General features: G+C 37.8%; 1 protein-coding gene across 3 annotated transcripts in view; it reads left to right on the plus strand.

Annotated features, from left to right (window-relative positions):
- Positions 1-15,615, plus strand: part of LOC130915304 (sperm-associated antigen 1-like) — a 44,437-nt gene that overhangs the window by 2,170 nt on the left and 26,652 nt on the right. For 2 of the 3 annotated variants that reach the window (XM_057835251.1, XM_057835254.1), the window contains 8 exons: positions 4,302-4,424; positions 4,516-4,571; positions 5,819-5,922; positions 6,009-6,141; positions 6,225-6,355; positions 6,440-6,546; positions 7,891-8,017; positions 13,995-14,453. In XM_057835251.1, coding sequence (XP_057691234.1) covers positions 4,302-4,424; positions 4,516-4,571; positions 5,819-5,922; positions 6,009-6,141; positions 6,225-6,355; positions 6,440-6,546; positions 7,891-8,017; positions 13,995-14,453 — 1,240 coding nt within the window. The remainder of the gene's footprint in view (positions 1-4,301; positions 4,425-4,515; positions 4,572-5,818; positions 5,923-6,008; positions 6,142-6,224; positions 6,356-6,439; positions 6,547-7,890; positions 8,018-13,994; positions 14,454-15,615) is intronic. The other variant, XM_057835253.1, reaches the window with a different exon arrangement.

Here is a 15,615-nt window from a genome sequence, read left to right on the forward strand (position 1 = left end):
GCCAATTCGACCAAGTGTGCCAAATTCTGTGGCTCTATAAGCTGCCTGAGTCTCTGAAAAAAAATATTTCCTTTTAATGGCGAACAAAGGGTCGTCACGGCAACAGACAGAGACGTGGACATGGGCCGTAAATAAGTATTTCAAAAGGTCTTGAAACTACAACCTGAAAAGAACTGGACATGTATTGGAAAAACGAGTGACTTTCTATTGCCACTAGTTGGCGCTGTAGGGTTGATGCAAATGACCCCTACAGTACCCTTTAGAGTATGATTCAACAAGCACGAGATGTTTGGCGCAGATATGTTGTAGATCTTCCAAGTTATGACTGTTCAAAACTTGTGGTGAGACGAAATGGCTTCAGTCATGTTCACTTCTCCTGTTGGACCCTTCTGCTTCAAACAAACCTCAGTATTTTTCATCAGGCACCTGAACACATGTCTTATGGCTCCCCCGATGAAGGTTTCAGATGAATAGATTTGTTTTCCTTGGAGGAGGAGCCTGTTTCGTAAAAAAAAGCATTTCCTTTTCCCACTAGGGGGCTTTAGGCCTAATGGGTAATAGTTCAATGCACTCGTGGTAAGGGTGGGATCCCGCACATACATGCCAGATATGAAAAAGATTGAAAGTTGTGTCAAGGAGCTATTAGTCATTTACTGAATTTGTCATTTTGCCGAAAAAATGGCCGACTTTGGCACCACGCCCAGGTCAAACCCATGAATGAAAACACACCATTTTGAAAATTTTAGATCTCCTACGTCTCCTGAATAGTCTCACCAATTTTGAAGATGATCCAACCAACTCCTTCTGTGACAAGGTCTCAAATGTGCACCCTGTTAATTGAAAGAAATTTCACATTCGATCCAAAATACCCGATTTCCTGTTGGGTTTGGAATATGGGTTCAAGAGACTTTTTGGAGCAGTTTTGCACAAGGTATCAACTCCCCAAATTTCATTGCTCTACGTTAAAAAAATCTAATAGGAAACGCCTTTTTAAAAAATTCAAGGGGGCGCCACTGAGCCATTTTGTTACATTTTTTGTAATGTCGCAAGATTATCAAAATCCACGCAAAGCCGCATGTATGTGCAAAATTTGGTGGGTTTTCGTGCATGTTCAGGCCTCCAAATGTAAACTATATTACAAATGGCTAAAAATTTCATATTCGATCCAAAATACCCGATTTTCTGCTGGATTTGGAAAATGGGTGCAAGAGACTTTTTGGAGCAGTTTTGCATAAGGTATGGACTCCCCAAATTTCAGTGCTCTACGTTGAAAAAACCCAATAGGAAAGGCCTTTTTTAAAACTCCTTTCTGTCGCCACTAGTTGGCACTTTAGAGTTGATGCAAATGACCCCTACAAGACCCTTCAGGGTATGACTCTCAACAAGCACGGGAAGTTTGGCGCAGATATGTTGTATATCTGCTGAGTTATGACTGTTCAAAGTTTTTTGCGAGACAAATTGTTGACGGTCATTTTCACTTTCCTGTTTGGACCCCTCCGCTTCAACGAAACCTCAATATTTTTCATCAGACACCTGAACACAGGTCTTAAGGCTCCCCTGATGCAGGTTTGAGGTCAACAGATTTTTTTCCCTTGGAGGAAGAACCTGTCTCGTAAAAAAAGGCATTTCCTGTTCTCACTAGGGGGCGCTAGGCCTAATGGGTAATATTTCAATGCACTCGTGTTAAGGGTGGGATACCGCACATACATGGCAGATATGAAAAAGATTGAAAGTTGTGTCAAGGAATTATTAGTCATTTACTGAATTCGGTGTTTTGCCGAAAAAATGGCCGACTTTGGCACCACGCCCAGGTCAGACCCGTGAATGAAAACGCACCATTTTAGAAACTTAAGATCTCATATGTCTCCTGAGCAGTCTCACTAATTTTGAAGATGATCCAACTAACTCCCTCGGCGAAAAGGTCTCAAATGTGCACCCTGTAAATCGATAAAAATTTCATATTCGATCCAAAATAACCGATTTCCTGTTGGGTTTGGAATATGGGTGCCAATGCTTTTTTGGAGCGGTTTTGGACAAGGTATAGACTCTCCAAATTTCATTGCTCTACGCTGACAGACCCTAATGTTATAGGCCAATTTTAAAATTTCAAGGGGGCGCCACTGAGCCATTTTGTTACATTTTTTTGCAACGTTGCAAAATTATCGAAATTTACAATTTTCCGCACGTATGTGCAAATTTTGGTGACTTTTCGTTCATGTTCAGGCCTCCAAATTGGCCGTTTTCATTTGCCCTGAAAAAAAAAAAAAAAAAAAAATTTTTAAATAATAATAATCCTTTGCAAAACAATAGGGCCTTCGCACGCTTAGTGCTCGGGCCCTAATAATTTTACAAGACACCCCATTAAATATTCAGTTCTTTTTTAAGAAATGTTCACATATCAATGTCTGATCTTGTTTGTCTTTATCTCTGGAAAAGAAAGTGATTTAAATGCAGGTAAACAACAAAAAATAACATTGTTTTACTCATTAAACAAAATACTGTATATATTTTTAAAAATGCATATTCTAACTGAGAAAAAAGTTTGGACACCCTACCACCTACTAGCTAGTGTTACCCTCTTTAGCTGGAATAACTTCAGTGAGATGCTTTTGTAGCCATCTGCCTTTCTTTGCCATCGGTTTGAAGAATGTTTGCCCCTCAACGCAGAATACTTTCAACTGTGAGATGTTTGAGGGGTTTCTTGCATGTGCAGCCCGTTTCAAGTTACCCCACAGCATCTCAACGGGATTAAGATCTGGGCTTTGGCTCGGCCATTCCAGGACTCTCCATTTCTTCCTTTTCAGCCAATCCTTGGTGGATTTACTGGTATGTTTTGGGTCTTTGGCATGTTGTGGGGTCCAGTTTCGCTTCAGCTTTATTTTTTCACAGATGATCTTACATGTTCCTCAAGCACCCTCTGATACACGATAGGATTCATGGTGGATTCTATGATGGTGGGCTAGCCAGGTCCTGCTGTAGCAAAGCATCCCCAAACCGTGACACTTCCACCTCCATGTTTCACAGTTGGTATGCGGTTCTTTTCCTGGAATCCTGTATTGGATTTACACCAAACATATTCTCTGTTCTGGTGTCCAGATAATTCAATTTTAGATTCATCTGTCCAAAGAACATTATTCCAGAAGTCCTGGTCTTTGTCTACATTCACTCTGGCAAGCTTGAGTCTGGCCTTCATGTTTATCTTGGGGAGCAAAGGTTTCCTCCTTCCACACCACCTATGAAGGTTAAAGTTGTGAAGTCTCTTTCTGATTGTAGAGGCATGCACTTTCACATCAACAGTAGCAAGAGCCTGCTGTACCTTCTGAGATGACATTTTAGGGTTTTTAGAGACTTCTTTTAGCATCTTGCGGTCTGCTCTCGGGGTGAACTTGCTTTGATGGCCAGACCTGGGCATGTTGGCACTTTTTTTGAATGTCCTCCTTTACATGTAGACTATTTTCCGGACAGTGCAATTGCTGATATTATATTCTTTTGAGATCTTTTGAAATCCCTTACCAGACTCATAAGCGTCAACAATCTTGTTTCTGAAGGCATCATACAGCTCTTTTGATCACACCATGGTGTTTTCTTTCACTTCAACAGTCAGGGGCACACCAAACGAAATGTCAGGTTTAAATAAAGCAAGCCTCCTTCAGAACACTGGGTAATGATGTTCTAATCATGTGCACTTGATGTGATACATCTGTGTGTGATTTTAGCCATTTAAAGTGGGATTGAATGTGGGGGTGTCCGGATTTATTTCTCAACAGAAATTGCATTTCTTTAAAGTTACATTTTACAGAAAGTTATAAAAAACAACAACTTTTTTTCAGTTTTAATTGTTTAGTTCTATTACTCGAATCTCTCAAGATTGTTAAAATTGATAATAAATATCCATATGACCAAATATGTGAGAAAACACAGGCGTCCATAGGGTGTCCTAATTTTTTGACATGACTCTATTTAAACTTTACAAAAATGTTTTTTGTCAGAAATGTTCTTAATTAAAGAGTGGATACTGTTTAAACATTATTTGAAAGCATAATTTTCTTAATTTAGGTGAAAACTGACCAACTTTTCGATGTGTGGGTTTAATAAAAACAAATAGTAATATTTACTTAAAGTAAAGGGAATAATCTGAAGCATTAATCTGTGAACTAGTCCAACACCTAAAACAAGATGGAGAAAATCATTTAACTAGATTTAAGAAAAAAATAATCTTAATAAGACTTTCTAAATTCGCAATGTACTTATTGATATGGGTCTATCATGAAAAAAATATTCATAAACGATGCACTTTCTAGAACTGGCAAAATGAAACCAAAATGACAGAGACTTCCCTAAAAAGACAGCTCATTATGGAGGATGTTGTGGATCAAAACATGCCACCAGTAAGAGGGTCCAACTGCTCTGTTCCACTTAGCTGGGTAGCTATGCCGTTCGTTCTACAAAATTCTTACTGATATTTTTTTTTTTATGATTATGATTATGATAGGATTTTTTTCTTTCTCTGCACAGAATTCAGATCGTCAACAAAAGCGTATCCAGCCAAGAGATTATCGAGAATGGGACAAGTGAGTGGTTCTATCCTCAAATTGGGGGATGCCCAGGACTTGAACTTTATTTATTTCATCTGCTGTTTCTGACTGTGTATCATATTGCCTCTGCAAAGCCCTTTGAGACAACCTTGTTGTGATATAGAGCTATACAAATAAAATTGAATTGAATTGAAATTTGAAAACCATAGTGTCTTAAAGGTCCTAAGAAATGTCAAAAAATGAAAAAGATCGCACTAACGTCATTTTACATGTAGAAAACAAATTTGGCACTCAAATACCGCTGTCTTTTATAGTTATTCCATCCAAAACAATGCATCAGAGAAAGCACAATGTTTTTCAGCAATTCTGGTTGTGACATCACAACCAGAATTGCTGATCATGCTTAGCTTTCTAGTGCTGCTTTAGCTGGAACGGTGACACAGCAACAGAATAGAAAGCCCATAGATAGCATGCTAACATACTTGAAAAATCTGCAACTCATTCTGTTTGTGACATCAAATTCAGTTTGGAGATTTTTTTTTGTGAGCGGGCAAAGGCAGCAGCAAAAGGAAGACTAATTAGGATCTACACTGCAAAAACACACCTTATTAAAACTAGTTACACCTCCTTTAAACTAGTTGTTTTCAATGTAAATTTATCAGAGATAAGTGAAGTGCTTGAAGTAAATTTTACTCACTTTGTGTTCTTGAAATAAGAAAAACTGCTAGCTGAAAATGATCTTAACAGATTTATTTTCAGCAATAAATTAGTATATTTAATCTTGACAAAGTTTTGTTTGTCAGAAATGTTCTTAATCAAAGAACAGATATTGGCCAAAACATCATTTGAAAGCAATTTTTTCTTGATTTTGGTGAAAAATGACCATATTTTAGATGTATTGATTTGATAAGAACAAATAGTAATATTTACTTAAAGAAAGTGGAATTATCTGGCACATTAATCTGTTAACTCGTCTATAACACTCAAAACAAGATGGAGAAAATTATTTCACTAGAGTTAAGAAAAATAATGTGATTAAAACATTATAAAATGGCAATGTACTTTCATTATTAAGCCTTTTCAGCATTTTTAGAATTTTTTGCACTTCAAATTTATAACGTCTTAATCTAGCTCGGGCAGATAATTTCCCTTATTTTTAGTAAATTTACACTGAAAACAACTAGTTTTAAAGAGGTGTTTTTTGCACTGTATCATTTATTTGCTATCATTTTAATGTCACTCTGTAGAATTTCATAGCACTTTTAACACTTTTTTTTCTCTAGGTTTGATGTGGAGAAAGAATGTCAGAAAATTGATGGGGATGTTAGTAGAAATGACAAGCCTGCCATTAAAAGTTCAAATCTCAAGACAAAACTAGACTCTTCAGGTAATTCAATTCTATTCCATTTGCATAGCGCTAAATACATTGTTTTGCAACATATATAACATTTTAGCCTTTTTGGTGCTTCTAAGATGACTGTATTTTAACAATACATCCAGCACTGACAACAGAGGTGAGACAACGTCTAGCAGAGCGTGAAAAAGACAAAGGAAATGATGCTTTCAGAGCAAATGATTATGAGGAGGCAATTGCATACTACTCCAGGTCAGGTTTGAAAATCCTCCGTGGTCTATATGCTGGCTATCTGCCTGCCTAAAGCTATAATGTAGTTCATCCTATCATCACAGGAGCATATCCATAATGCCCACAGTGGTTGCATACAATAACAGAGCTCAGGCAGAGATCAAGCTCAAGCAATGGCAAAGGGCCATGGATGACTGCCTCAGCGTATTGGAGCTAGAACCCTGCAACGTAAAAGGTATTTGAGTCTCAATGATACAACATGCATTTGTAACCTTAACAACAGACAAACAGTAATTTTTTAATGTACTGTTTTTTGCAGCTTTGCTACGGCGGGCCTCTGTACACAGTGAATTGGGGGACTTCGAAAAGGCTGTTGAAGACCTTACACTGGTGATGAGGCAAGAGCCACAGAATGTTACAGCCACTGTGAGTCATTTTTAAGAACGGTTTTAAAGAATGTATATAAGCATGATTGCTAACATTTATGCTCAGTTTAACCGATTTAATTTTTTTTTTTTACTGTAATTCAGATTCACAGTCATATTAGTTGGCAATGCATGTTAGAAACACATTCAAGTGCAGTGTTAATGATCAAACTGCATACTTCATGTTAAAATGAACCTCTGTCCTGTTTTTGATTTATTTGTTTTTATTTATTTATTTTCAAGCCTTTCATACACGAATTATGATTTTTTTTTTTTTTTTAACCCTTACAGGGCACTCATTTAACCCATTGGCTGCCATTGACTGAGCTAGGCATCCAAACCAATTTAACTGGGAGGGCCGAATAAACAACGCTTTTCATTTTAATTTTATTAATTTACTTTTTATTAGAATTGTCTTAATAAGTTGATAATATTTAAGTTTTTTTTAAATGACCAAAATTAGTCATCTGCCAGTGACTTGTCTTTGCTAAACATATCATAAGTATTGAGTTAGATTTGTGTCTTTTATTTTTATTCGGGAAAAAAATGCTTCTATCAAAATATAGATTTGCAATAAAAAAGTCACACCAATCATAAAAAAATCAAAGAAAAAAAGTTTGAATGTAAAAATTGAGTCACAAAAAACAGTACTGAACAGTACTTTTCTTTGGTTATCATTTTTTTGGTATTTAAGTTTTTTTTTTTTTTTTTAATTGAAACAACTTTTTTAATTCAAGCGATGTTGTTTTGTGTGTGGGACAAATTTTGGGTAGGACATTTGTGTCGTTATAATTCAATTAAAAAAAGTTGCCTCAAACAAAAAAAAATATTTAAAAAAAAATCAATCATAACGTTTTTTTTTTTCAATCATAGAAAAAATGTTGAATGCAAAAAAAATATTTGAGACTGGAAAATTTGCAGATAAACACATAATTTTTAATTGAAAATGTTTTTATTTAAATGAAATGATCCTTTTTTGTTTGGGTTATATTATGGGTAGCACATTTGTGTCTAAATCATTCGATCCCCAAAAAGTTGCTTCAAAAAAATATATTTTCAATTAAGGGAAAAACTCATATGCAAAATAATAGTACGGTAATAGTATAAGTACCGTTTTGGATTCATGGGCAAAGAGTTCCTTTTACATAGTACAGTTACAGTGTTTGTCCACCATGTGTCGCTGCTTGTCCTGTAGCAAACGAAAAATTGTTGACAAAAATGTCTAAACGACCCGGAGATATTAAATGTGGTCATTGGTTGAGGCCCTCTTTAATTACGTAAAAGCCTGTCTTCATGTGTCATGAGTCATGACAAATTCTGATGTGTGGAATTATTTGTGATGTAGCAACTTCTGTCTGAAACTACAAAGAAGATGACAGAAGCGCGACAGGGAAAAGCGAAAAAAGGGAGAAAAATCATCATCCATGAGGAGGAGGAGGATAATTTCGAACAGCCTGCACCGGATCAAACTGGTGAGATATATTAAATTTAAAAACAGGACCCCAAAAAAAGTTATCAATGATTTACACTCGCACAGTAAAAACTACTTGACCATTTCATAACTTGAAGGAGCATAGCACGGTGGGTATGCTAGTGAAACCAACTATTTATCCTGTGTTTTGCAAGGTGTCAATATGCTAATTATTTTATGCTATAGCTATAAACGTGGCCAAAATTTTGTACAGCACATGCACAGTCTACATATGATAACTTTCTGTTAGACCTGTATAAAAACTTCTGCCTAAGATGATAAGACCCAATGCTGATGTTTGACACCTTCAGAGAGGTAGGCGTATGTTTAATTGTTGCATATTCTCTCAGTATTTTTTGTGTGCATGCAATGTATACAGAAGAAGTTGTCATTTTTAGCTAGTGGAGAAATATTAGCTTAAGCGCAAAGATGTCATCGAAGCTTTAAACTGGCACATTTAAAATATATAAAGTATATATCTTTTACTAAATACGTGAAATATGATGCAGAGCTATATAGATAAAAATAGAATATTAAATAAAAGTTGATTGATTTCCGTAATGCAACAATGAGCTTATTGCCTTAGTGGCACGGTCCATCGACTCTGTTATTAAGGCGAAAGCATTTCCAATCAACATATTGTTTTGAAATTACAATATTGTGATTATTTTATATGGTCTTTATTTAGTATTTTTTTCCGCTGAGAATTGATTTTTTTACAGTATTGTATATTTTTGAAAATCCCATTTTCTTGGGTTTTATGAGCTGGAAGCCCAAAATATGTGAGAGTAAACAAAATTGAAATTGCTTGTATGTGGGCCTCCATGAATCTATATTAATCTATTAAAGTTTGACGTTTTGAATGGAATTAGGAAACAAATGTGCTTTTCCGTGATATTTAAATTTTTTAAAATGGAGACAAACTTGCCCATGTCAACGTTTTTCTGAATATGAATTGTACTTCCCATAGATTTATCATAACTATTTGAATACATCGTCACAGCTTATTTGCAACTGTTTACAATAGGGTGAAAATTATTTAGTTAGGCACTGATTGTTCAAGTTCTCCCTCTTAAAATGATGACAGAGGAAGCTATGATCAGCATCAATGAATTACTCTGGGAGAAAAAGTTCAATGTCCTGTAGTGGCTTAGCCAGCCTCCAGACCTCATCTCCATAGAAAATCTGTCGAGCGAGTTGAAAGTTTGTGTTGCCCATCAACAGCCCCAAAATATAAGTGCTTGAGAGGATATCTGCGGTGTTTGCAACCCTGGTAAAGAACTACAGTAAATGTTTGTCTGTTTTTGCCAACAGAGTTCATGTTACAAAAGTACTCAGCTGAAAAATTCCTATTGACCACATATTTATTTTCTACCATGATTTACAAATAATACGTTTAACACTTAATATTTTTTTACATTCTGTCAGTCACAATTGACGTGTATGTATGATAAAAATACACACTTCTGCCACCATTTTATGGAAGAGAGCTTGCACTTATCGTTGGCAGACTAAATACTTTTTCACCCCACTGTATGTCATCATCATTTGTAAGTACAAGGGGTGTAACGATTTATCGACCAGGATCGATACATCGATTGGTGAATCAAATTGATCGAAAACAAAACATTGATCAACATCATCTTATAGATATACCGCTTTGTTAAAATGAATGGTTCTCATTCAAATGTCTGAAAGTCAAAATTGCTTTGTATTTTCATTGCTTTGGGTGAATTGTAGTGCTGCAACGATTAATCGATATACGTGAGAAATATGATTAGGGCAAAAAAGCTTCAAATCAAATTTGGCTGCTTTAAGGATTCGTTGGATTAGAGTGACGTTGTAATGTTTTGTTTTGAAAAGTGTTGCTTTTAGTTATATTGATTTGGTTGGATACACTGCCCTCAAATGGCAACAGTGAATATGCCATAACTTGTCTAATATGGCTGAAACCTGCTGCTCCCTGTTAAGACCAATGTAAGGTACATTTGAGCTAATATATTTGTTTATGCATTTGTTATTTAGTTAAGAAGTATATTTCACAGTTTTTGTATATACAGGTATTTATTGTATTTATTGAATATATTATTGTTATATTAATATTATTGCAAGATTAAACACATTTATTTGTTTTACATATTTTAAAGTGTATTCTGCATCGCATTAGATGTTGATAATCCGATTAGTCTATTATTCGAACTAATTCATAGATTAATGGATTACCTAAATAGATTGTCCATCTGTAATGTTATTGCCATACAATTAGACATGTGCCGATTACTGATTTCAAGGTATACCGCGGAATAAAAACGTCAAGGTTTCAAAACCGCAAACATTTTCCGTCATACCGTCCCTAAGGTATTAGCTATTTTTTTATGTCCCAAAAATGCATGGAGAAATCCTTCGTTTGTAACTGTTAGACCCAACCCTCCCCCACCAGTTGTTGCTCAGTGTCAGTGAGTCAACTGTGCTACACGACGGGTGGAGGAGGTGAAACTCCTGAGCATAAAACTAAATGGGCTGACATGGGAATACTTCGGCAACAGAAAAGTTACAGACGGCTGCGACTTAGAGGAGGAGGGCCAACCTACATGTAAAAATTGTTAAGGAGGGTGGCTGCCGAGGAGGCAATACCTTCAATATAATTTCGCATTTACACAAAATTAAAAGTTAGTACCGGTTAACACTATCATGCACGTCTCCCACCAGCTGCGAGAGTTAACTCCAGCATGTTTAGTGTGTCTAGCGGTGGTAAAACATGTGGTTTTTTTTTCTCTGGCAACTGTTTGTATTGAGAAACAGTGTGTGTATCATGTAAACATGATACGAGTCATACACACGTGGTTTTTATGGAAAATGATTCAATTACTTTGTTTGTATGGTAATAATGTTGAGCTGTGGCTGTGGGCTAACCTAAAGGAGTGTATTTATTTTAATTATATATTTAATTTATTTTAACTTAACATTATACATGTTCCAATTTGCTAATATGTTTTGAGAAATAAAAATCTTATTCAATGGAAAAAAGGTTGTTTTTTTTTGTTGTTTTTTTAACCATATACAGTGGTATGAAAAGTATCTGAACCGTTTGGAATTTCTCACATTTCTGCATAAAATCACCATCAAATGTGATCTGATCTTTGTCAAAATCACACAGATGAAAAAAACAGTATTTGCTTTAACTAAAACCACCCAAACATTTACAAGTTTTCATATTTTAATGAAGATAGTGTTAGGGTCCGCGAACGCGGAAACAAGGTTGGACCTCACAACAGACACAAACGACTGAGGGAAGCGTACAAGGGTTTATTAAATACAAAACAAAAACACAACGCGATCGTGGCAAAAAGGGGAAATAACAAAACGGGTCCGTGACAGGAGGTCGACGGGGATCAATATAGAAACGCGAAGGTGAACCAAGGTGGTAGGCAGAGAGCCAATAAAACAACTAAAATACACTCACGTACCTCCACAAGGTAGAGGCATACAAAACTAAAGCGACAGGCGACCAAAACCCACAGAAGGGGCGAAATTACCAAAATAGCAAGTTACTCGAATGACAAGGATGTGGAATGGCGACCAGCAAGGAAAATATCTCGGCAGCTTTCTCTGAGATCACCCGCGCTTAAATACCATGTTGATGAGCCTGCATTGGATTCAGGTGAGACGTCGGACACGCCCACCACTACCAGGTCTGCAACAAAAACACAATCCAACCAGCAGCAGAATGTGACAGATAGTGTGCAAACAATGACAGAAGGGGGAAAAATAAGTACGTGAACCATCACATTTCATATATTGTGCCCCCCCCCCCCCCGTCCCCCCCGCCCCCCGGCAGCAATAACTTCAGCCAAACGCTTCCTGTAGCAGCAGATCAGTCTGGCACATCGATCAGGACTAATCTTGGCCTATTGTTCTCTACAAAGCTACTGTAGTTCAGTCAAATTCCTGGGATGTCTGGCATGAATCAATGTCTTTAGGCCATGCCGCAGCATCTTAATGGGGTTCAAGTCTGGAATTTTGACTTAGCCACTCCAGAAAGGGTATTTTGTTCTTCTGAAACCATTCTGACTTTTACTTCTGTGTTTTGTATCATTGTCTTTGTTGCAGCATCAATCCTCTTTTTAGCTTCAACTGTCTGACAGACGGCCTCAGGTTTTCCTGCAAAACATCCTGATAAACTTTTTAATTAATTCGTCCATTAATGATTGCAAGTTGTCCAGGACCTGAGGCAGACACTTTAGCAGACACTCTAGGGTTCTTTTTGACCTTTGAGTATTCTGTGCCGAACTCTTGGCGTAATCCTTGATGGACGGCCATTCCTTGGGAGAGAAACAACAGTGCCAAACTCTCCATTTGTAGAGAACTTCTCTGACTGTCGATTGATTAATATCCAGACTTTTAGAGGTGGTTTTGTGTCCTTTCCCAGCTTTGTACAAGTCAAAAATCCTTGATCGCAGGTCTTCAGACAGCTCTTTTGACTGAGCCATAATGCACATCAGACAATGCTTCTCATCAAGACATTTCTTACCAGGTGTGTGTTTTATAGTGGGCAGGGCAGCTTTAAGCCACTCATCAGTGATTGGGCACACATCTGACTTAAAATTTTGGGTAAAAATTGGTTTCAATTGCCCTTTAAGTCTCCTTACGCCAGGGGTCGCGTTAACCGAATATTTTCCGTCGTTGACCGGTTTTTTAAAACGGTGACGGAGAAAACTGAAGTACATCTGTCATTTTGACAGGTTGCAAGTGAGCATATTAATTAGCTATTGTCTCTCTTGATGCATGACGTCGTTGGCCTTACTCGGAAAAATGTCAAGGCAACTGAATGTCCGATTCAGCCTCCAGAATAACATCAAAACGGCCATGTCCGAGGCAAAAGTCCAAAACCTCATGACAATAGCCTCTGCAGCAATCCCACTTGAGACATTTGATTATGCACAAGCGGGCACGCAATTCAAGTCCATGCGCACCAGGAGGAAAGTGCGAGACTGCGTTCAGGCCACAGCAGGTGAACTGTTAATTTCATTGTTCGATATGTAGCCTACCTACTGGGGCCACAGTCAGCGGTTTTTGTCATTGCGGAGAAAAAGTTACATATTCATCTGCTTGATGTGTGATGGCACGGTGTGGCTTCTCTGTTAAGCTTGTTCGGACAGAATATTAATTAAAAATGAATGAAAACTAAATACTATTGAATATGTCATTATTATCATTTTAAAAATTTAAGTGACGGGTAAAAATAGATTATGACCGGATTTTTATGACCCTGTCAGTCAAAATGACAGACAACAAAAAGTCTAGCGCAACCTCTGCCTTACGCTGAGGGTTCACTTCCTTATTTTTCCCCCTTCTGTCATTATTTGCATGCTATCCTCATTGAAATATGAAAACCTATAAATGTTTGGGTGGTTTTAGTTAAAGCAGACACTGTATTTTCATGTATATGATTTTGACAAAGGTCAGATCACATTTGATGGTGATTTTATGCAGAAATGTGAGAAATTCCAAATGGTTCCGATACTTTTTCATACCACTGTATTCCAAAGTAACACATTTTAGAGCTGTAATTGCAATACCGTGATACCGTGAAATCGTGATATTTTGGCTTAAGGTTACCATACTGTCAGAATGTCATACCGGCACATGCCTACATACAATGTATCTTTTAGTTGTGGGTTGCTAGAGCTCCCCTTAGGTTGTGGCCTTATATCTGCCCGTCATTTTGACCACAAATCCCCTCCCACAGGGCCACGTGACAGTACTGTACGCACGCATGTGCTTTCCGCCCTACCCCCAACCAGTGCTCTTCTAATTCCTCCTGCCGCTTCCTGAAACTCTTCTTATGTGGCTCTGTGTCATGTGAATCCCAACCCTCCCCCAACTGTGATGTAACCACTGACTGCTTCCTGTGGGTGTGTTTTTATCCTGCCTCCCTTCACACGCTCTTTCTCCCTCTCTCTCTTTCTCCTTTCAAGATTGTCCGGTAGAACCCAGCCAGCCTGTGGGAGGGGACTGGTACTCATCAGCTCCTGCGGACAGGGGAGACATGGGTAACGCGCAAAAGCGGCCCCACGGTAAAGGGGACGGAGCCCCGCACAACGAGTCCTCTAATTCCCATCATGGACACTGGAGGGGCAAAGGTGGCACCTCAGACAAGTACAAACTCCCGCAAGAACCCAAGGAAAAGGTCGCCAACGGAATAGCCAAGAGGGGCTCAACAGTTTCAGCTCAGGCTGATCAAGTTAGTAGCAGCAGCAAGGAGACTCCACCAGGTACAAATATTGGAGAACCTGTCAATCTTGATGCACCGTGTGGAGCTCTCCCGTTGTCGCTATCCCGCTTAAAGAATGAAGGAAACCTGCTGTTTAAGAATGGACAGTTTGGTGATGCACTGGAAAAATACTCCCAAGCCATTCAAGGATACAGTGATGCAGGTAAGGCTGAGGCTTTTACTCCACTACATAGCGTATTAGCAAAGTTGTGTCACATTGACATTCAAATCACTACTGTACTGATTAGCTGGTGAATGTGTAGTGAAGATGCTGGTCTCTGTCCCATCACCTTCTCATGCTTAGTCTACATCTAAATAAATATAGCTTTAATCATCGATGCTGTACTTCAGAGGGCATGACCTTGCATAAAGTACATTTCTATAATTTTGTTTTAAATACAAGCAAAGTAATTCTTTTGTGACTCAGCATAATAATAGTAGTAATCTCTCGATACACACAAGTGGATGCGAGGAGGGACACTCACCCAAGAGTGATGCAACACTTTGAGGTTGCCCGAAATGGACGGTGTTTCAGTTTTAGCCTGAGTCTGCCACTAAGCCTCTTCGCTCAGGTCTCTCCAGGTCACATGACTGCCGGTCAGTCTCTGTGAAATTGGATGGGACTGCGGCTATAAATCTCACAGAGGAAGCAAGAGAATGTATAAGGAGGAATGGTAGATGGATGAAGGGAAACTGATGCTTCCTCATCATTTCACACTTTTGTGCAGGACTAACCATGTAATGACTGACCCCAGAAATTGACTGGACAGGAAATTCCCCTAAGCATTATGTGCTGCTCTGGCAATACAGAAAGAATACAGTGATCTTTAGCTACTTTGTGGCTCAACTTTCGCGCCCCTCAGTTCATTGCAGTTTTTTTTCCCCCCAAATATTTTTATTGAATTTTCACACATTAATGAGATGGATGCAGGCAAACACAGCAAACTTAGAGAGACAATTGAATAATAACGTTTAGATGATGCAGAATTATCTCCTCTCTGAAAAGAGTCAAGAATAGAAGTCAACCGATATGGGAGTTTCAAATGCCAATGCCAATACTGATTTCTAAAAAAAAATTTCAGCCGATTTTGTAAGCTGATATTTGAGGCAGATTTTTTTTTTAAAGCGCGTTGATTATAAAGGTAATTTTTTTTTAAAAAGAAAATGCTTCAACAGCTTCAGATGTACAATGATGACATAAAACTTAAAGCATTAATTAGGTTTAGTGCTACCAAACTAACGAACGCAGCACTTCTTTTATGATTATACACACTCAGCAAGAACAGTACATTATTTTCAAATAACTAAACCCACCAGGACATCAC

Source organism: Corythoichthys intestinalis, chromosome 4, assembly GCF_030265065.1.
Source record: "Corythoichthys intestinalis isolate RoL2023-P3 chromosome 4, ASM3026506v1, whole genome shotgun sequence".
NCBI classification, from domain to species: Eukaryota; Metazoa; Chordata; class Actinopteri; order Syngnathiformes; family Syngnathidae; genus Corythoichthys; species Corythoichthys intestinalis.